Genomic DNA, 23,145 nt, shown 5'->3' with positions numbered 1-23,145 from the left:
ATCGGTTTCTATGGCCGAGTTGCCGCACACAAGCCTAAGAGTGATGAATCACACTTCAACATCTGGCAGTATGCCGGACAAATCTGGGTTTGACGGATGCCAGGAGAACACTACCTGCCCCAATGCATAGTGCCAACTGTAAAGTTTGGTGGAGGAGGAATAATGGTCTGGGGCTGTTTTTCATGGTTCGGACTAGGCCCCTTAGTTCCAGTGAAGATAAATCTTAACGCTACAGCATACAATGATATTCTAGACGATTCTGTGCTTCCAACTTTGTGGCAACCGTTTGGGGAAGGCCTTTCCTGTTTCAGCATGATAATGCCCCCGTGCACAAAGTGAGGTCCATACAGAAATGATTTGAGGAGATTGGTGTGGAAGAACTTGACTGGCCTGCACAGGGCCCTGACCTCAACCCCATCGAACACCTTTGGGATGAATTGGAACGCAGACTGCGAGCCAGGCCTAATCGCCCAACATCAGTGCCTGACCTCAGTAATGCGCTTGTGGCTGAATGGAAGCAAGTCCCTGCAGCAATGTTGAAACATCTAGTGGAAAGCCTTCCCAGAAGAGTGGAGGCTGTTATAGCAGGAAAGGGGGGACTAACTTCATATTAATGCCCATGATTTTGGAATGAGATGTTCACGTAGTGTATTTTCTTTTTATCTATTTGTTAATGTTCTACTTTTGAACTGTATTGTTTGAAGAGGGGCTCGTAAGTAAGCATTTCACAGTAAAGTCTACTCTTGTTTTATTCGGCGCATGTGACAAATACAATTTTATTTGATTTTGATTTGAGACACTTCCCACATCACTCTCACAGGCTGCTGTGGCTCTGCTCTCAGATGAATTACACTGGCCTCCAGGGCAGGCAGCCAGCTCGGGACTGTGTCCCAAATGACACCCTATTCTCTATATAGTGCACTACTTCTGATCAGAGCCCTATGGTGCAATATAAAGGGAGTAGGGTGCCATTTAGGACAGAGGCTCTATACCCAGAGCATTGTCATGTCAATCGCAGGCTGTAAAACAATTGGGTGGTCCGCTTGTGTTGGCATCTGACCATTTAGTACAGCACTCACTGCAGTCCAGACTGGACACTGTTACCATGGCAGCCAGGCTTCTGGGGCAGGGCATGCGGATGGAGGCTGGCAGGGGACAATACACAGGTGCCATGACATCCCAGGGACTTTTGTCACCTATCCTATTTTTTTCCTCATAGCAGATGTTCTGTTTGTTCAGTCACATACTGCTTTCAACTGAGTAATTAAGGGGCCGAATAAAAAGCAAAATTAAAGGCTGTAGTTATTTTAACTCTCATCTAATTAAAAAAGCATTTTGAGATGAAAACATTGGTTTTGCTCATGAGGAGGCATGGTGTCTGCTACAGGGTACTTTATAGTATGTTGTGCCATGAACATTGACATGAAGATTACGTTACATACAGTTACACAAAGTTATACCTGTGTAGTAAGTAACACAGTTACAACTCTAGTAGAATTACTAAAGGGAAATTGGGACTAATCCTTAATCCACCTGGGTAATAATAAAAATCCCTTTAACTCCAAAGTAATTGTTAGAGTATGTCATAGAACATGCCATTACAATGTTTCTATTACAACTACTGTGTTTTTACACAGGTATAGAGCAATGTCATGTAGAACATCCCCAGCTCCGCTAGCTTTTTCTTTTGAATGTGATTTGATTTACCCCACACGTCTCTCTCTCTCTCTTTTTCATTCAGACATCCAAGGATGCACATCAAAACTGGCCTTGTGGACGCCCACCTGTACTGCCTGAAGAAGTCTGTGGTCGACTTCCTCGCTGTTAACAAGTGAGGCCTTTTCGCATGTTTTGACTTTGGTTGCGTCCTAAATTGGACGTAGCCTTTGTGTATGAACTTTTGCATGTCATTTTTTCACAAATGTGCTTGTGTTTTATGTTAAATGTACACTGAGTGTACAAAACATTAGACATAGACTGACCAGGTGAATCCAGGTGAAAGCTATGATCCCTTATTGATTTCACTTCAGTCAGTGTATGGGGAGGAGATGGGTTAAATAATGATTTTTAAGCCTTAAGACAATTGAGACATGGATTGTGTATGTGTGCCATTCAGAGGGTGAATGAGCAAGACAAAATATTTAAGTGCCTTTGAACGGGGTATGGTTGTAGGTGCCAGATCCACTGATTTGAGTCAAGAACTGCAACGCTGCTAGGTTTTTCACGCTCAACACTTTCCGGTGTGTATCAAGAATGGTCCACCACCCAAAGGACATCCAGCCAATTTGACACAACTGTGGGAAGCATTGGTGTCAACATGGGCCAGCATCCCTGTGCTTTTGACACCTTGTAGAGTCCATTCCCCGACGAATTGAGGTTGTTCTGAGGCCAAAAGGTGGTGCAAATCAATATTAGGAAGGTGTTCCTAATGTTTTGTACACTCAGTGTATATCGAATTAGTTTTTAAAAGGTACCAATAACCGTCCATATACATTTGAATTTAATGTATTTCTAGATACAGGTGAAATAGCGAACAGCACCTTTCTTGCCAAGTTGCATGCGTGTAGAATTTTTGTTAATATAAGAACAGGCTGTGACTGGAAAGGCTTTGAGGCTGGGAGGTATTCTTGTTAGGTGTTAATTTGTTTTACAATGTGCCACTTGAGTAGTTTATTAGGCTTTTACCCCCCTTGTGCGTTAGTGTCAGAAGTACACCTCAATCACAACTGTGTTGATCATGTCACTTCTTCATACTTCTGGTACTACTTCTTTTCAAGTGCAATCAATTTGGACCAATCAGAAATTCTGTTGTGTATTGCCCATTTAACATTTTCTGGTTACCATATACAGTGGGGAGAACAAGTGTTTGATACACTGCCGATTTTGCAGGTTTTCCTACTTACAAAGCATGTAGAGGTCTGTAATTTTTATCATAGATACACTTCAACTGTGAGAGACAGAATCTAAATCAAAAATCCAGAAAATCACATTGTATGATTTTTAAGTAATTAATTTGCATTTAATTGCATGACATAAGTATTTGATCACCTACCAACCAGTAAGAATTCCGGCTCTCACAGACCTGTTAGTTTTTCTTTAAGAAGCCCTCCTGTTCTCCACTCATTACCTGTATTAACTGCACCTGTTTGAACGTTACCTGTATAAAAGACACCTGTCCACACACTCAATCAAACAGACTCCAACCTCTCCACAATGGCCAAGACCAGAGAGCTGTGTAAGGACATAAGGGATAAAATTGTAGACCTGCACAAGGCTGGGATGGGCTACAGGACAATAGGTAAGCAGCTTGGTGAGAACTGTTGGCGCAATTATTAGAAAATGGAAGAAGTTCAAGATGACGGTCAATCACCCTCGGTCTGAGGCTCCATGCAAGATCTCACCTCGTGGGGCATCAATGATCATGAGGAAGGTGAGGGATCAGCCCAGAACTACACGGCAGGACCTGGTCAATGACCTGAAGAGAGCTGGGACCACAGTCTCAAAGAAAACCATTATTAACACACTACGCCGTCATGGATTAAAATCCTGCAGCGCACGCAAGGTCCCCCTGCTCAAGCCAGCGCATGTCCAGGCCCATCTGAAGTTTGCCAATGACCATTTGGATGATCCAGAGGAGGAATGGGAGAAGGTCATGTGGTCTAATGAGACAAAAATATAGCTTTTTGGTCTAAACTCGCCATGTTTGGAGGAAGAAGAAGGATGAGTACAACCCCAAGAACACCATCCCAACCGTGAAGCATGGAGGTGGAAACATCATTCTTTGGGGATGCTTTTCTGCAAAGGGGACAGGACGACTGCACCGTATTGAGGGGAGGATGGATGGGGCCATGTATCGCGAGATCTTGGCCAACAACCTCCTTCCCTCAGTAAGTGCATTGAAGATGGGTCGTGGCTGGGTCTTCCAGCATGACAACGACCCGAAACACACAGCCAGGGCAACTAAGGAGTGGCTCCGTAAGTAGCATCTCAAGGTCCTGGAGTGGCCTAGCCAGTCTCCAGATCTGAACCCAATAGAAAATCTATGGAGGGAGCTGAAAGTCCGTATAGCCCAGCGACAGCCCCGAAACCTGAAGGATCTGGAGAAGGTCTGTATGGTGGAGTGGGCCAAAATCCCTGCTGCAGTGTGTGCAAACCTGGTCAAGACCTACAGGAAATGTATGATCTCTGTAATTGCAAACAAAAGGTTTCTGTACCAAATATTAAGTTCAGCTTTTCTGATGTATCAAATACTTATGTCCTCTACATGCTTTGTAAGTAGGAAAACCTGCAAAATCGGCAGTGTATCAAATACTTGTTCTCCCCATATACAGTGCATTCGGAAAGAATTCAGACCCGTTGACTTTTTCCACATTTTGTTACAGTACAGCCTTATTCTAAAATTGATTAAATAAAAAAAATGTCCTCATCAATCTTCAAACAATACCCCATAATGACAAAGCAAACACAGGTTTTTAGACATTTTTGCAAATGAAAAAAATAAAAATAAATATTTACATAAGTATTCAAACCCTTTGCTATGAGACTCGAAATTGAGCTCAGATGCATCCTGTTTCCATTGATCATCCTTGATGTTTCTACAACTTGATTGGAATCCACCTGTGGTAAATTCAATTGATTGGACATGATTTGGAAAGGCACACACCTGTCTATATAAGGTCCCACAGTTCACAGTGCATATCAGAGCAAAAACCAAGCCATGAGGTCGAAGGAATTGTCCGTAGAGCTCCGAGACAGGATTGTGTCGAGGCACAGATCTGGGGAAGGGTACCAAAATATTTCTGCAGCATTGAAGGTCCCCAAGAACACAGTAGCCTCCATCGTTCTTAAATGGAAGAAGTTTGGAACCACCAAGACTCGTCTTAGAGCTGGCCGCCCGGCCAAACTGAGCAATCGGGGGAGAAGGGCCTTGGTGAGGGAGGTGACCAAGAACCCGATGGTCACTCTGACAGAGCTCCAGAGTTCCTCTGTGGAGATGGGAGAACCTTCTCCATCTCTGCAGCACTCCACCAATCAGGCCTTTATGGTAGAGTGGCCAGACGGAAGCCACTCCTCAGTAAAAGGCACATGACAGCCCGCTTGGAGTTTGCCAAAAGGCACCTAAAGGACTCTCAGACCATGATAAAAAAGATTCTCTGGTCTGATGAAACCAAGATTGAACTCTTTGGCCTGAATGCCAAGCATCTCGTCTGGAGGAAACCTGGCACCATCCCTACGGTGAAGCATGGTGGTGGCAGCATCATGCTGTAGGGATGTTTTTCAGCGGCAGGGACTGGGAGACTAGTCAGGATCGAGGGAAAGATGAACGGAGCAAAGTACAGAGAGATCCTTGATGAAAACCTACTCCAGACCTCAGACTGGGGCGAAGGTTTACCGTCCAACAGGACAACAACCCTAAGCACACAGCCAAGACAACGCAAGCGTGGCTTCGGGGAAAAGTCTCAATGTCCTTGAGTGGCCCAGCCAGAGCCCGGACTTGAACCCGATCTAACATCTCTGGAGAGACCTGAAAATAGCTGTGCAGTGACGTTCCCCCATCCAACCTGACACAGCTTGAGAGGATCTACATTTACATTTACATTTACGTCATTTAGCAGATGCTCTTATCCAGAGCGACTTACAAATGGGTGCATTCAACTTAGGATAGCCAGTGGGACAACCACTTTTTTTTTTTATGGGGGGGGTGGTCGAAGGATTACTTTTGTACTATTCCAGGTAATCCTTAAAGAGGTAGGGTTTCAAGTGTCTCCGGAAGGGGGTCAGTGACTCCGCTGTCCTGGCGTCGTGGGGGAGCTTGTTCCACCATTGGGGTGCCAGAGCAGCGAATAGCTTTGACTGGGCTGAGCAGGAACTGTGCTTCCGTAAAGGTAGGGGGGCTAGCAGGCCAGAGGTGGATGAACGTTGTGCCCTCGTTTGGGTGTAGGGTCTGATCAGAGCCTGAAGGTAAGGAGGTGCCATTCCCCTCACAGCTCCGTAGGCAAGCACCATGGTCTTGTAGTAGATGCGAGCCTCAACTGGAAGCCAGTGGAGTGTGCGGAGGAGCGGGGTGACATGAGAGAACTTGGGAAGGTTGAACACAAGACAGGCTGCAGCGTTCTGGTTAAGTTGTAGGGGTTTAATGGCACAGGCAGGGAGCCCAGCCAACAGCGAGTTGCAGTAATCCAGACGGGAGATGACAAGTGCCTGGATTAGGACCTGTGCCGCTTTCTGTGTAAGATAGTTGCTGCCAAAGGTGCTTCAACAAAGTACTGAGTAAAGGGTCTTAATACTTATGTAAATGTGATATTTAATTTTTTATATTGTGTTTTTTGCAACAATTTCTAAAAACCTGTTTTTGCTTTATGGGGTATTGTGTGTAGATTGATGAGGGGGGGAAACTATTTAATCCATTTTAGAATAAGGCTGTAACGTAACAAAATGTGGAGAAAGTCAAGGGGTCTGAATACTTTCCGAATGCACTGTATAATAGGGCCACCACCATAGATTTACTTAAAGCTTATAACATATAGAAGTAATTTATAGGATGTTTTTGGCCACCACCACCAGATCAAATGATCCACAATTTAAAAGATATACACCAGATCAAATGATCCACAATTTAAAAGATATACACCTGATCATTAAAATCAAGGCCAATTGAATACATTGTTAGATGCCTCACTTAGTTGAAATGCATCCCACTTTGATAAATGTACATCCTATTGATGTAGCCTATATTTCTAATGGTGTTACATTAATCTACTCACATTCTCCAGCCCATACATCCTAGGCAGGGGATACTTCATAACTAGGAGGGGGACAGAACAGGGCTTGAATAAGAAACCGGTCCAGTAATTGCTAGCCCCCACCGTCCTGTCCTTACCCCCCCCCCCCTCCCCTCCCGCCACCACCAGCAGCAAGACCAAAAGCAGAAGCACCACCTCCTCCACCCACCCCTAGTCCCCCAGTCCCTTTATGCTTGTTAAACTGGTATTGTGAGGAGACCCAACAGCTCCTTTAAGTGGTGTTGAAAATAAGCGCAGGTGGCATTAACTGGGGAGTACATTGACTCACTAGCACGATCCCTTTCCCTTCAAATATAAATGTTAACCGGGGGTTTACATAAATATGCTGCAATGCAGCCGCTTGTTCCTGCTGCTTCCCATTGCTTTGACATTTTTATTCACCAATCCTCCTGATATAAATATCATTTAATTTACTCTGCCGTCCAGACTCAGGAGACCCCAAAAGCGCTACCCCCTTTTCTCTTTCTCTTTCTCTCCCTCATCAAAGTAGGTTTACTTTTTTTAAATTCAGCCCCCTTTTCTTTCACGTTCCTTTTCTCTCTCTCTTTCTCGCTCTTTTTCTCTCTCTCTTTCTCGCTCTCTTTCTCCCCCTCTCTCTCTCTTTCTCCCTCTCTCTTTCTCCCTCTCTCTTTCTCCCTCTCCCTCTCTCTTTCTCCCTCTCCCTCTCTTTCTCCCTCTCCCCCTCTCTCTTTCTCCCTCTCCCTCTCTCCCTCTTTCTCTTTCTCCCTCTCCCTCTCTCTTTCTCCCTCTCCCCCTCTCTCTTTCTCCCTCTCCCTCTCCCCCTCTCTCTTTCTCCCGCTCTCCCTCTCCCCCTCTTTCTCTTTCTCCCTCTCTCTCTCTCTTTCTCCCTCTCCCCTCTCTCTTTCTCCCTTTCCCCTCTCTCTTTGTCCCTCTCCCCTCTCTCTTTCTCCCTCTCCCCCATCTCTTTCTCCCTCTCCCCCATCTCTTTCTCCCTCTCCCCCCTCTCTTTCTCCCTCTCCCTCTCTCTTTCTCCCTCTCCCCCCGTCTCTTTCTCCCTCTCTCTTTCTCCCTCTCTCTCTTTTGAAGCTGCTCAGCTGTGGAGCGCTCACAGAGAAAAATGGATAGAGTAACTGTTTCTTTCTCTGCATTCAGATGGAAATTATAATCTCCCTTCAAAGAAACTAAAAGAGAGTGAGGAGGAGAGATGGAGAGGGACATGGAGTGCAGTGCAGGAGTGAGGAGGAGAGATGGAGAGGGACATGGAGTGCAGTGCAGGAGTGAGGAGGAGAGATGGAGAGGGACATGCAGTGCAGTGCAGGAGTGAGGAGGAGAGATGGAGAGGGACATGCAGTGCAGTGCAGGAGTGAGGAGGAGAGATGGAGAGGGACATGCAGTGCAGTGCAGGAGTGAGGAGGAGAGATGGAGAGGGACATGGAGTGCAGGAGTGAGGAGGAGAGATGGAGAGGGACATGGAGTGCAGTGCAGGAGTGAGGAGGAGAGAGGGACATGGAGTGCAGTGCAGGAGTGAGGAGGAGAGATGGAGAGGGACATGCAGTGCAGTGCAGGAGTGAGGAGGAGAGATGGAGAGGGACATGCAGTGCAGTGCAGGAGTGAGGAGGAGAGATGGAGAGGGACATGGAGTACAGTGCAGGAGTGAGGAGGAGCGATGGAGAGGGACATGGAGTGCAGTGCAGGAGTGAGGAGGAGAGAGGGACATGGTGCAGTGCAGGAGTGAGGAGGAGAGATGGAGAGGGACATGGAGTGCAGGAGTGAGGAGGAGAGATGGAGAGGGACATGGAGTGCAGTGCAGGAGTGAGGAGGAGAGATGGAGAAAGAGAGGGAGAGAGGGAGAAAGAGAGGGAGAGCGGGAGAAAGAGAGGGGGAGCGGGAGAAAGAGAGAGGGGAGAGGGAGAAAGAGAGAGGGGAGAGGGAGAAAGAGAGAGGGAGAGGGAGAAAGAGAGAGGGGAGAGGGAGAAAGAGAGAGGGGAGAGGGAGAAAGAGAGAGGGGAGAGGGAGAAAGAGAGGGGGAGAGGGAGAAAGAGAGAGGGGAGAGGGAGAAAGAGAGAGGGAGAAAGAGGGGGGAGAGGGAGAAAGAGGGGGGAGAGGGAGAAAGAGGGGGGAGAAAGAGAGAGGGAGAAAGAGAGAGGGAGAAAGAGAAAGAGGGAGAAAGAGGGAGAGGGAGAAAGAGAAAGAGGGAGAGAGGGAGAAAGAGAGAGGGGGAGAGGGAGAAAGAGAGAGAGAGGGAGAGGGATAAATAGAGGGAGGGAGAGGGGGAGAGGGAGAAAGAGAGCGAGAAAGAGAGAGAGAGAGAGAAAAAGAGAGAGAAAAGGTAGAACGTGAAAGAAAAGGGGGCTGAATTTAAAAAAAGTAAACCTACTTTGATGAGAAAGAGAAAGAGAAAAGGGGGTAGCGCTTTTGGGGTCTCCTGAGTCTGGACGGCAGAGTAAATTAAATGATATTTATATCAGGAGGACTGGTGAATAAAAATGTCAAAGCAATGGGAAGCAGCAGGAACAAGCGGCTGCATTGCAGTATATTTATGTAAACCCCCGGTTAACATTTATATTTGAAGGGAAAGGGATCGTGCTAGTGAGTCAAATGTTACACACTTCATGAGGGTAAAATGTACCTTTTTACTTTCAGTGAATGTACTATTTCAGCAATTGAGTAACTATTGTATTTTGTTTTGTTTTTCTCTCAAAGATCAATCTCTTCGATTCGGGGAGAGTTAGTCCCGTATCTGGTCCACAAACAGTTCTCTAAATCCACCAACTCTCCGAAGGTCAACGATGAAACTCATCAGAACCTAAATAAAAACGATGGCAATGTAAACTTAGGTAATGAACATTCCAAATAGAGTATGCTTGAACATTTTAGGAGACTTTCCATAGCTAGGTTGTAACTCATTCATGTTCATGCACACACACACACAGACACATACATACACACACACCCATTCACCTGTGTGTATCTGCTGTTTGTGTGTGTGTGTGTGTGTGTGTGTGTGTGTAGAGATCCAGATCTCGTCCAGGGATGAGGAGCTGCTGCGTCTAACCCAGGAGAGGTCCTGTTGGAATGACCACCGTGGGGACATGAGCGAGGCCTACCACGGAGGACGCCTACGATGCTACGTGCACATCATGGACGAGGGAATATGTTACCGCGTCAACACGATAGCGGCCTACATCGAAGCCAATCGCCTGGTGAGTGAGAGAAGTAACACTGTGTAGAAAATGTGATCCCCTTTTGTTATTTTACTCACGGAAAACTTAAATTAGTTTAATAGCAGGCTCTGTCAGCAACATAACGCCAGGGTAGTGGGTTCGATTCCCACGGGGGACCAGTATGAAAAAAAGTATGAAAATGTACGCACTCACTACTGTTAGTCACTCTGGATAAGAGTGTCTGCTAAATTACAATTTAAAAAAATTATACAAAACATTTTAATAAATGTCAATGATAAGGATGCTCACTGAACATTACTGACATTATTGCTTTATCCTCACCCATCTTCTCTCCTGTTTTCCAGGCCCCTAAGCTGTTTGATGAGCCAGCAGTCCATCCATCAGCAGTGATCTCTGAGCGCTGTCTGGTGAGTAGCTACTATGACCAATAAGGAATGCACTAAGAGTAGATAGATGGGTGGTTTTCTTAGACGTCTGATACAATGTGTATTTTCTGACTGAGTCTGAGAGTGAGTCATTAGCAGGAATGAGAGTTGTCTGGTGAGTGAGGGTGTCATTAGAGTGAGTGTGCTTTGGTGAGTCACATGGTATTGTTGTTAGTTGTCTATGAGGTAAGATGCTATAGGTGTCATAGAGGACTTATGAATACAGCTCAATTCAGATTGGGAGCCGCAATAGTCCGGCTGCCCATTGTGACATATCCAGCTGGGGACGCACAGCCCGACCTTCGCACCTCCCCAAAATGTCCAACCAACGCGGCTCCGCGTACACGGCTCTTATTCATTTGTGGCAATTGTTGGAGAAATTGCTTGAGCCACTCTGAGAATTCGAAAACTATGAAAGCCAACAGTCCAATATTCTAGAACACTGTTGTGCGGACGTGTACATGTCTGACTGTAGCCAACCATAACATATACAGTACCAGTCAAATGTTTGGACACATCTACTCATTCCAGGGTCTTTCTTTATTTTTACTATTTTCTACATTGTAGAATAATAGTGAAGACATCAAAACTATGAAATAACACATATGGAATCATGTAGTAACCAAAAAAGTGTTAATATATTTAATATTTGAGATTCTTCAAAGTAGCCACCCTTTGCCTTGATGACAGCTTTGCACACTCTTGGCATTCTCTCAACCAGTTTCACCTGGAATGCTTTTCCAACAGTCTTGAAGGAGTTCCCACATATGCTGAGCACTTGTTGGCTGCTTTTCCTTCACTCTGCAGTCCGACTCATCCCAAACCATCTCAATTGGATTGAGGTCAGGTGACTGCAAACTGGCTCAAATTAAGGTTGCCTCTCCATTACCTTAATGTTTAAACTGCTCTCCCAACTGTCGTACACATTTCAGTTCTAAAATATCATCCTATAGTTTTTCTGTTGCTTTCTTCTCATTAACAGACATATAAAGAGTTACATTTCTACACTGGAATTTGACTCACTAATGAAGTGTAGGAAGGGATCAGAGTGAAGTGTAAATTCTGGTGTGGTCTTTTCTGCTTTTTTTACTGACAATGTTCTACCATGTCTGCCTATTGTCTGTTAGATTGGTGCAGACAGCATAATAGGAGCTTCCTGTCAGATCTCAGACAAGACATCCATAAAGAGATCGACGATCGGAGCGTCCACCACCGTCAGGGAGAAGGTCAAAGTAACCAACTCCATCATCATGCATGGAGTCACCATCGAGGAGGGGTGAGTAGAGCCTACTGTATACAGATTTTGACCATTTCCACCACTGAGCCCTTAGACCCGAGGACAGTCATTTTACCAAATAGTCACAGATTATACTTTATGGTAGAGAGAAAGCAGTGTAAGAAACAGGCAGGGCAGTCAACTCCCTTAACCAATTAAGCCTAGTATAGTGTTGAACCACAAAGGGGAACAAGTAGGTTTCAGAGGCCAGTGTAGAGGGAGAGAGAGAGGACAAAGGGGAACAAGTAGGTTTCAGAGGCCAGTGTAGAGAGAGAGGGAGAGGACAAAGGGGAACAAGTAGGTTTCAGAGGCCAGTGTAGAGAGAGAGGGAGAGGACAAAGGGGAACAAGTAGGTTTCAGAGGCCAGTGTAGAGAGAGAGGGAGAGGACAAAGGGGAACAAGTAGGTTTCAGAGGCCAGTGTAGAGGGAGAGAGGACAAAGGGGAACAAGTAGGTTTCAGAGGCCAGTGTAGAGGGAGAGAGAGAGAGGACAAAGGGGAACAAGTAGGTTTCAGAGGCCAGTGTAGAGGGAGAGAGAGGACAAAGGGGAACAAGTAGGTTTCAGAGGCCAGTGTAGAGAGAGAGAGAGAGAGAGAGAGGACAAAGGGGAACAAGTAGGTTTCAGAGGCCAGTGTAGAGGGAGAGAGGACAAAGGGGAACAAGTAGGTTTCAGAGGGAGGGAGGGAGATGGCTGCAGCGCGAGGGGACTGACTGACTGACTGGCTGACTGACTGAGGCTTGTTTTATGTGATATGTGGGGAAAGTGGAGAACTCCATGTTGACAATGTCCATTGGTGTGCAGTGAACCAGAGCATGCTTACAATGCAATACATAAACACATAGGGGACGAATATACATGGTTAAACTTCTGGATTCTCAGCAACAACGTATTTCACTTCATCCATATAACTCACAAGTTGTTACACAGTGAGTTGATAGACTTGTGAACATATTTGCACCAAAACCAAAAAATACCTTGAAAGTTTCATATTCAACTATTTATTGTGGGTGGATTGCTGACTATGGAAAGTAAATCTACTATGAATCTTTTTCTTTTTTCAGTCTAGCATTGGGAGACATTTTTAATTAAAGTATTTTCACTCGTGCTGGTCGGTTGAAAGGATGTCCTGGCTGGTGATTTGAAAACTGCAAGCATGACATGAATCGCAGGAGAGAGACCACTGAGAAGTAGAAAAGGGGTGTTATTTTAAATTCAGACATCCTCAAATCCTGGGGAAGAGTTTATCTGGCAGAGTTAGGCTTTAGCACAGTCCCTCTTAAAGACAGGGAGGCCAGAGCCAGTGGGGGTACCCTCATGTCCAAGTTAGTGCACGCATAAAGGGAAGGAAAGAAAGAAAAGGAGGAAAATAAAGAAATAGCAATTCTTTCAAAACATAAAAAAAATGTAAGAGGGGATTAGTAAATCCCTGGCATGTTAAGGAAGGCACTTGCATTTTTGGGCCCTTTGTTTGCATGTAGGAGTGCTTGTTTACAAAGCCGAGGATATTTGGGGGGGGGTCGAGGGAGGCAGGCGGAAGAGGTGGGTGGTTGGGGGGGTGGAGTGGGGGAGGGCTCACAGCAAGGAGGAGTGTAGTGTCAGTAATTAGTGGTGTTTCAGTTGGGCTTCTTTGGTGGTCTCTCTGTTTAAAACTCCAATCCTTGTAATCTCCCGTTGCCATCCACCCCCCAGCCGGTCCCCCCCCCCCCTCCCTCCCTCCTCACCACACCCCTCTCCCTTCAACCCTACCACCACCACCTGAATAGAATGCCCTCTGTGCAACAGCAGCCAATACAAACCTGCCTGTGTTAGTGGCCGCAGGGCCTAGCACGTCAGAGGCTCTGGGAGGGAGAAACATGCATGTTGCTCCTCAACCCGCCCCACAGAGCTCAATCTGTTTCTCTCCTCCAGGACGTTATGGTCTCAGCCTCAGCCCTGGCTGCCAACCCAACCCAGGGGGAGCAGAGCAGCATCCATCCCCAGGCAGGGTTGTTGGTTCCCCCAGCTCTCCTGACTAACCCTAACCCAACATACTACCACCACCTCAGAGACTTTCCAACTGCTGGTAGTGTTTTAGCATGCCTCTGCCTGCCACCCAGGGTCTGGAGTTTCACTATGGCAGTTACATATGGGAAGATGAGATTAAATCCTGAATTGAGGTTCATTTGATTCATTCAGGATTTCCTCTCTTTTATTGATCAAACTTAAACTGCACAATCAAGGGAATGAAGAAACAATTAGGATGTTTGATAAAGAGTAAATAGAGAATTTCTACACCACTCAAATGAATGACTATACTGCCTACCTGGACCCCAAACAATCCATTGTTTAGACTGAGCTCAGTGCTAGTAATGATTACAACATGGGGGTTTTATTTCGACATGGGGGTGTGCTTGGTCTCAGCTTTGATGAACACCTGTCTGTAATGTTTCGTCAACCCATGCCCTCAACAAAACAAACCTGACGGTATCGAATGCCATTGTTGTATTCGAAATGTTGACAGTGTATAATTCGCACACACGAGGTAGAGGCTGGTGTTGTTCTTTAATATGAATGCTCAGTCTTTCCTCTGGGGGGGATTGGGGGCCGGGATGTCCAGGTTTTTCTGGATCAAATAGGGTTTTAGGTGGTGGCTGTCTCGGGCAGTGTGGTAATGGGCGTGGTCGTTTGTGCGGCTTAAATCTTTCCGGAATTGGTGGTGGAGAGAAAGAAATGCTGTTTTCAGCTAATTTCCTGCAATTCTATAAATCTTTCCATGGAGCTGAGAGGAAATTGTGCAGTGCGAAATCTAATTTCCTGCAATTCTATGCATTTTGCCATGGCTTATTCTATGTTCTTATGCTCAACCATTCTAACAAAACAAATGGGGACCCCAATCAGGGCCCCTGGGCATGTGCCCTGCATGCCCGTCAGTAATCCAGCCATGACAAATATACTCCTAAATTCATCATTTTTAGAATGTTCTATTTTCCCAGACTGTCTAGCTTTTGTTTGGTGATTTTTACTTCTCAAAGATTATAATAAAAAAATATATAGGTCTATTATCTTTTCTGCATACTTTGTCTGGTTTTTGTAATTTAAGTTTAGACTGAAAGCATTTTTCCATAAAAAAATAAAACAATTGGTGTGGCGGCAACAATGAATGAATACAGGGGAAACGCTGACGCTAATCTAGTCTCTTTAGGAAAATCAAACAATACAGCTGAAAACTCTGAGGGATCATGTTTCCTTTAAGGGGGGGTCAGAGGCAGGAAAGGACAAGGACCTCCCTCTACTGTGCAATTAGCTGAAGACATGAAAGAGAAATGTTCATTGTAAATATGTTCTTCTTCCACTCAGAAAAAAAGCTGGCCTGGCCCAGGCATGTCAAGTAAACATCAAACTGTGCTAATAAAGTTATACAGTTTTATGGTGCCAAAGTGATCCCAGGAAAATATTATTCTCTCTCTGTGTGTGTGTGTGTGTGTGTGTGTGTGTGTGTGTGTGTGTGTGTGTGTGTGTGTGTGTGTGTGTGTGTGTGTGTGTGTGTGTGTGTGTGTGTGTGTGTGTGTGAAAGCCTGTGCAGTTTAAAGCAGCCCCAGACAACAGGTGACAATGTTACACTGTTCATCCAGAAAACAACCTCCTTGAAATTGGAGTAGATGTTTAAACATAGTACATAAAACCAGGATTTTGACTGCATTAAGTCAGAGAGCAAGTGTCCACTGGCCAGAAATCAACTCTGCTGCGATGTCATCACAGGTACCCACAAGCTACACAGAGTGATAGTGTACTAGTTGTCAAGGGGACTGCTGGTTGATGGTGCTGTGTGTTTGTTCTACAGGTGTAACATCCAGGGCAGTGTGATCTGCAGTAATGCTGTGATTGGCCGAGGTGCAGACATCAAATACTGCCTGGTGGGGAGTGCCCTGCGCATAGAGCCAGATGGTGAGCATACTACTGCCTCACCTCACCTTGCTATCACACACTCAAGTCCCACTCCCCTCTACTGTATCTAGCAGCAGTAGTATACCACGTTGCAAGATTCTGGTGACCCAAAATGTCCCAGGTTTTCCAGAAATCCTGTTTGGAAGATTCCTCGACTCAGGAGAGAATAAGTTGAAAATCCGGGATTTCTGGAAAACGTTGGAAGTTTGGGAAAGGTACCTGAATTTTGTGTCCCTCAGCAGGAGGAAATTACACATGCTACTTGTCATGTAGTATTGTAGCCGGGAGGAATGTTCCAAAAGTTGAGATAGGGAGTATTGGGTGTGAACTTGTGTGGGTCAATATTTATGTGTGTGGCGTGTGCCATGCGTTTTATTCTCCTTCTTAAAGCGCATTAAAACCAAACCCTATTTTTGGAATATTCCTAATCCCCTGGTCCATAGTCCTTGATCAAGCTGGGGGGTTGTGTGTGTGTTCCTGTGTTTGTATGTGTGTGTTTTGGGGATTGTGGGGTAGGGTTGGAGGGGGGTGTCTGGTGGCTGTTGAATTCCGGGTGGTCCTGGCCTGCTCTCTAACCTCTCCATCAATGACACTGTCAGGGGTGCCTCTAAGATGTCCAGGGCCTGCTCAGCCTAATTGACTGAACAACAGGGTGTTGCTTCACCACGGCCCCCTGCACCAAATACTACAACATTTACCCCCCTCCCAACCAACCCCCATCCATCCCTCCCCATCCAACTTCCCAGCCCGGCATGGTTATCGGAGTGCGACTGGACCTGATTAGCCTGCCGTAACCTGGAAAGCACTGGCTTATGGAGCGGCTCCCAGAAATCCCAAATTACAAGCTAGATCCTTGTACTTCCCATACACTCAGCCCCCAGCCCAGCATAACCCCCCACCTAACTCCTATAAGCTTAAAGCACAGCAAGAGAGCACAATTCAAAGATAGCCCTGAAAAAAGGCTAACAGAGTCTGCCACAGAGCAGAGGTTAATGTAACCTATCATTATAAAAGCATCACTTATAATAACTGCCTTAAATGTCTTGAAATAGCCCGGAGGATGCCAACAACCGCTCTCTTTTAAGTTCTAAAGTCAAAAGCACTTTGACTCATCATATCAAAGTGCCAAGTTGCCCTTCAATTTAAATGTTCTTAATCTTTTTTTTTTTCTTACCTGATATGGACAATTAAGGCCAAATTAGATGTTAACCCTGAACCTTGCCTTTGCCGTAAGGTTTTATAGTGCTTAGATACAGCCTTCTCTACTATAGTGACTGCCTGGGATTGATATACTAACACTTCGTTTTGAAGTAAAAGGCATTTATTTTCCCTTTCAATCTGGCTTCACAGGGTGGTCTTATTCATGGCTATCCATCAGACATACAGCTTTGACTACTATCACCCCAAGCTATTGGCCCACTGTGTATACATAAATATTACGTGCATACTGTGAACAGTGGGTTCTCTTTTACAGAAATGCTATCCATATGAAGCAAAGAGCAGTTGCTCCTCACGGGGCTCAGTTTGCTTTTGAACACCATCCGTATCAGGTGGGTCACCTCTGTCGTCAGAGGATAAATGAGGCGCATGGCTGGTAAAAGCATTACGCCTCCGCTCACGAAGCAGTTAGATGGAAGTGTCTGTGGAGAGAGACCACCCTGTCAGGCAGCCACAGACAGACAAACGTCTGCTGACTGCACATGCATTCAGGTGGTGGTGGGACTCTGCAGGTGTTGCTGCTGCTTCATAAAGGAAGCAGACTGTTCTCCAGGCTTCAGGGACACAGACACACTCTTCTCTCCTCTTCCTCTCCTCCTCGCCCTCTACCTCACTGTGTCTTAGAAATACACTGCTCTCCTGGTGTTTCATGCTCTGTTTCTCTTTCCTCCAAACTCTGAATGCAAAAACAGAGCCTTTGTTCGGATTCCTTCACACTCAAATTTATTTTTATGGATCATGAATCACATTCCCCACAGTTTAGTTTGGATTAGCTGTGTTGCTCTGGATGAATAGCAGGCTCTCCTCGTGTTTGTTTCAATAGACTGTTAGGCATCGCCCTTATGTGAGGGAAGGAATCACCTTGTTTTTGTCCTGAAATCCTGGTCCATCTGTCATTGAGAGGGAAAGTGTTGAAATCCTACAAATGTGTATGATCTGTATTGAGCATGATTTGGCACATTATGAAAATATACAGTGCCTTGTAAAGGTATTCAGACCCCTTGGATTTATTCCCTTTATTGTGTTACAAAGTGGGATTCAAATGGATTGAATTGCCTTTTTTTTGTCAACAATCTACACAAAATACTCTGTCAAAGTGGAAGAAAAATGCAATTATTTTTAAGATAAATAAAAATGAAATAACTAAAATGTAGTTGTTGCATAAGTATTCACCTCCCTGAGTCAGTACATGTTAGAAAATCCGTTGGCATCGATTTAAAGCTGTGAATCTTCTTGGGTATATAAAAGCTTTGCACACCTGGATTGTGCAATATTTGGCCATTATTATTTTTAATATTCTTCAAGCCCTGTCAAGATGTTGGGGATCATGGCTAGACAGCAATTTTCTTGCCATAGATTTTCAAGCAGGTTTAAGTCAAAACTGTAACTTGGCCACTCAGGAACATTCACTGTCTTCTTGATAAGCAACTCCAGTGTAGATTTGGCCTTGTGTTGTAGGTTATTGTCCTGCTGAAAGGTGAATTCCTCTCCCAGTCTCTGGAGTAAAGCAGACTGAAGCAGGTTTTCCTCTAGGATGTTGCCTTTGCTTAGCTCCGTCCTGTTTATTTTTATCCTGAAAAACTCCCCAGTATTTGCCGACGTCAAGCATACCCATACCATGATGCAGCCACCACCATGCTTGAAAATAAGGAGGCATTTACTCTGTGCTGTGTTGGATTTGCCCCAAATATAAAGCTTTGCATTTAGGCCAAAAAGTGTATTCCGTTGCTGGTTGCATACAAGATGCATATTTTTGTATATTTGTATTCTTCTTTTCACTCTGTCATTTAGGTCATTATTGTGGAGTCACCTACAATGTTGTTGATCCATTCTCAGTTTTCTCCCATCACAGCCATTGAACTCTGTAGCTGTTTTAAAATCACCATTATAAACTGGGTGGTTCGAGCCCTGAATGATTATTGGCTGACAGCCATGGTATATCAGACCGTATACCATGGGTATGACCAAAAATTATTTTTACTGCTTGTGAGGTTTGTGGTATATGGCCAATATACCACGGTTAAGAGCTGTGTCCAGGCACTCCGCGTTGCGTCGTACATAAGAACAGCCCTTAGCCGTGGTATATTGGCCATATACCACACCCCCTCTGACCTTATTGCTTAAATATCCTCCTGGTAACATCCCTGAGCAGTTTCATTCGGGTCCTTAAGCTCAGTTCAGATCTTTTGATGTGTATCTTTTGATGTGTCTGGGTGGTTTAATACATAATCCACCGCATAATTATTAAGTAGACCATCCTTAAAGAGATATTCAATGTCTGATTTGTTATTGTTACCAATCTACCCTTCTTTATAAGGCCTTTGTTGTCGAATCTGTGTATGAAATTCAGAACTTGACTCAGGGACCTTGCAGATGTGTGTATGGGGGACAGAGGAAGCATTAGTCACCTATCCGGCGTGTGACAATAAAACATATTTGTATTTTTGGTCATTCAAAAATCATGTCAATAACTATTGTTTCACACAGAGTGAGTCCATGTAATTTATGTGGTTTGTTAAGCTACATTTTACTCCTGAACTAATTTAGGCTCGCTTAAACAAAGGGGCTGAATACTTATGCAACGACTATTTTAGTTATTAACTTTTTATTTATATAAAAAATATATAAATAATCTTCCACTTTGACAATAGAGTATTTTGTGTAGATTGTTGACAAAAAATTACAATTACATCCATTTTAATCTCACTTTGTAACACGAAATGTGAAGAAATCCAGGGGTTCTGAATACTTTAGCAAGGCACTGTATACTTTTTGTCTGAGTTGAGCATGTTAACTGCCTTGTGACATTTAATTTCTGCTTGAAAAGCACTTCAAAGACCTGAACTTGACTTCAGTCTATCAAACACTGTTGTTTTACGAAACCAATTAACCACTCGCTAGGTCTAGGGGTCCTAGGCCTGCTTAATTATACAGTTCACCTCAAATACTAGGTTCTACAGAAGAACAACGTTTCATAATCTTCTAACTCAGATGTCTAATTGTGAGTGGTTTCTTCTCATCTGCAGCTGAAAGGACTAACGAGGTGATCGTTGGAACTGACCAGTTGATGGAGATCTAGACCACGGGGAGATCGACCAGACCGACACCTTATTGACCGATCCAACAGACCACAGCAGTGAGCCAAACTAAATGACCACCAGGCAGTTCCACACATCACCCCACCATCTCCATTGTCTTTTTTTTTTTACATTGTGTCCAAATAAAAGCAATTTTATTTATCCCAAGGCTCAGTTTCAGTGGTGTTCTTTGTGTGAATCTTGTCTGTTGTTTCTGGGTGATTCTATAAAGTTTTGTTAGGTGTTTGTTCGCTCCGTGTGTTGTCGTCTATACATACATTTCTTCACACGACTACACAGCCTGGTAGTCTGTGTCCGTGCCGTGTGGTGCAGCAGAGGACCAGAGCAGCACAATGGGGGTTAAGTTTATTTGTACACAAAAATGGTGGGCTGGACCACCCAGTGAGATCTCATCAAGTAACACACAATCCCTCCCACGTTCACAAACTGCTAGAAATGTAGGAGTTGCTCTCTTGATTTATTTCTTCTTCTTTGCTGTCCAAAGATTTATTGCAAACCTTCGCCAGCGCATTTCTTAAATTACAGGTCTGAAGTTCCTTAGTCACAAACGACGACAGATCTCCAGGAAGATTCTAAGTCTGTTGTGTGATTTACAGTGGCCTGCTTCATATTGTGTCCATGACCAATAAAGTCATTTATCGTCATTGGCAGAGTAATTATCTTGTCTGTCTTTTCTCATCTTTATTCTTTTGTTTTTGTCATTAGTGACGCTAGAATAATAACTGAAGTAACTGAAGTACACCACTGTTGCTTTTTTATATTTTTCATATAGAAAATAGATTCGAGTCCCGATAGAAAAGTTCTTCAAAAAAAATTTGGGGAGGGAATCTAAATTGCCATCCACAATCTTAGAAGGACTATTTTGTGGCCATTTAAAGACTTGCATACATAGATAAATGGTAACCATAAAATAAAGATGATAACTTATTTTGAATTATTTTTCTTCCTGTTTTAAACTTTAACCCTTTCAGCAGCCTCTGACCTGAGAGCAGTTTATGAGATCTGGCATGGGTTGTTTTTGAAAGCCAGGTTTGTATATTTATACAGCAGCCAACTCCTGAGTCCCCGTGGCTGTGCTAGTTAGGTTAGGAGCTAACCAGCTCTGTGTTCAGTGTCAGTCCCCACCTCTCTGGGCCGAATGTGACAGATGCTTGTGTTTTCCAGGGCTCGGGATCAGATGTCATCCAACAGATCATATATCAGCTCTCGTCTCTGGCTTAGTCTCCATAGGGCTATTTGTTACTATGATAAAACAGGCCCCACCACCATGGACAGACTATAAAGGCTTAAATTAATTAGAGTGGTCACTCAACAGAGTTTGGGAACTTTTTCAAAGTGATGAAAAGAAATTGAATCTCCATGTTTAATGTCTTCTAGATGTACCACTGCTATTGTTTATGATTGTTGTCTACACCTCTCCGTACCTCTGTGTCAGCTCAGCTGCATGGCGAGCCGTGAACGTTGGCAGGCTCTAATCCAAATAAAGATACTAATGTTAACAGGCAGGCAGTGGTTTAATGTGCCTTTGGCAGTTACAGGAAGTAGTATAAGTGCAGTGGTCCTTGCGAAGCCAATGGAGACGACATGTAGACGGTAATATAAATACTGTCCAGGAGCTGTTCCAAGAGGCTGTGTCCCAAATGGCACTATATTCCCTAAATAGTAGTTCACTAAATAGGGAATAGGGTGCCATTTGTGATGCAGACTAGGCGAGAGAGCTGGTTGACACCAGTTCTGGTGGAGGAGTACCCTGCCCTGACTTCCAGGCCAATACGGGGTCCTGGTCACACTGACCAAATGACAGCTAGGGGGAGAGGGATGAGAAGTTTCAAGGCTTGGAGCAAAAGAGGCAGTCACCCGCTCTGCTCCAAAGGTGGAGTGTGTGTGGTGGGGTGGAGTTTGGGACTTTTGGGGTGGGTGCAGGGTAGGTGGGTGGTTTTGGGGCTGGAGGGCTGAGCGTGTTGGAGGGTGAGAGACTGGCTAGGCCACCCAAGTGGCAAAAACCTGCATGTCTGTTGCTGACCTCTACACATTAACAGAACACTTCCTCAATTTGTCTTCTCTGTTCTTGAGGCACAAACTAATTTCCTCCCTTTTTTGCAGCCCTACCTTTTAAGACACTGCTGTGTCCCCCATGCCTCCGTCCAACCCTCACGCCCACCTCCAACGCACAGAAACACACACAGTGTCTTTTTTAAGCAGCTCAACAGAAAGAACACTTGCTTATGCTACTTTAACAAAGGGTGTGTGTGGGGGCAGTAAGAGATCCATGTATAGCATAATAACCTATAGGAACATGAGGCACACCAACTCAGATATATCTCAGTAGTACACCACTGTGGCTTTCAGCTAGCTAAACAAGCTTTACAGCAGGTTAGAGGCTTGATAAATGATCTACACCACAGTCAGTAGACCAGACAAAGCCATGTTGGGCCATGTGCACAGCTTTTGTCACCAGTTAATGTATTTAATTGAGTCTGTCAGACAGTCTGGGAACCGGCTATTTCTATTTAGTTTTGCCAGATAAAATGTATTCCCCTATGTGATGTGTTTTCTTTTATGGATGCAAAGCTGTTCTAGATTATTGAACTGTTCCTGTCAGAAGATATATGATACATGCTCTTTGTTTATGTGTACCAGTTTGTAGTTTTAAACTCGCAAAGACCAAAGCAGTGCATTATTTCACATTACGTTTCAATGGATCGTGATGCAATGATGTCACAGAGCACTGAGTACACATGTCAATGCATTTTATGCATAGTCTGTTCTCCTGGCTTTCTCTCAATTCAACCAGAACCCACCTCACAATATAGGTACATAATAGTTAGATTCATAAATGATACGTTGATGAGAGCACCATAAACAAAGTCTGATTCTGCCATCGTTGCCACTTGCCAAATTCTGACCATACCTCTTTAAGGGAACCAAACCATTCATTATGATGACAAAGGGGGAAAGAAATACATTATCATAATACATCTTATCTCTGGCTGTGTGTGGCAGGTCTCTTCTTTTAAAGACAGAGCCCTTACAATGCCTACATGTACAAGTCATTCTGCTACAATGCACCTTTTGGCAGACAAATATTTAAGAAAGACCTTTGTAAATGTTCATTTAACATGTGCTCACTGAATATTGGTTTAGTTCGCTGTCTTTTTGTTGCTTCAAACACGAGGCCAGCAGTAAAAACATGACTTAAGAGTAAATGGTAGAAGCAACGTTAAACATTACCTAAGAAAAGAGGATGACTTAAGA

General features: G+C 44.5%; 1 protein-coding gene across 2 annotated transcripts in view; it reads left to right on the top strand.

The window, feature by feature from the left end:
* Positions 1-20,036, top strand: part of LOC311147150 (translation initiation factor eIF2B subunit gamma-like) — a 44,477-nt gene extending 24,441 nt beyond the window's left edge. The window contains exons 6-12 of one of the 2 annotated variants that reach the window (XM_084183783.1): positions 1,742-1,831; positions 9,468-9,601; positions 9,777-9,967; positions 10,294-10,356; positions 11,502-11,650; positions 15,471-15,574; positions 19,819-20,036. In XM_084183783.1, coding sequence (XP_084039909.1) covers positions 1,742-1,831; positions 9,468-9,601; positions 9,777-9,967; positions 10,294-10,356; positions 11,502-11,650; positions 15,471-15,574; positions 19,819-19,871 — 784 coding nt within the window. In that variant the 3' untranslated portion in view covers positions 19,872-20,036. Of the gene's footprint in view, positions 1-1,741; positions 1,832-9,467; positions 9,602-9,776; positions 9,968-10,293; positions 10,357-11,501; positions 11,651-13,558; positions 15,064-15,470; positions 15,575-19,818 lie in introns of those variants that run through there. The other variant, XM_084183784.1, reaches the window with a different exon arrangement.
* Positions 20,037-23,145: the final 3,109 nt, after the last annotated feature.

This window comes from Coregonus lavaretus, assembly GCF_964263955.1.
Source record: "Coregonus lavaretus genome assembly, chromosome: 19".
Taxonomy (NCBI): Eukaryota; Metazoa; Chordata; class Actinopteri; order Salmoniformes; family Salmonidae; genus Coregonus; species Coregonus lavaretus.
This window is presented reverse-complemented; position numbering and strand designations above follow the sequence as displayed.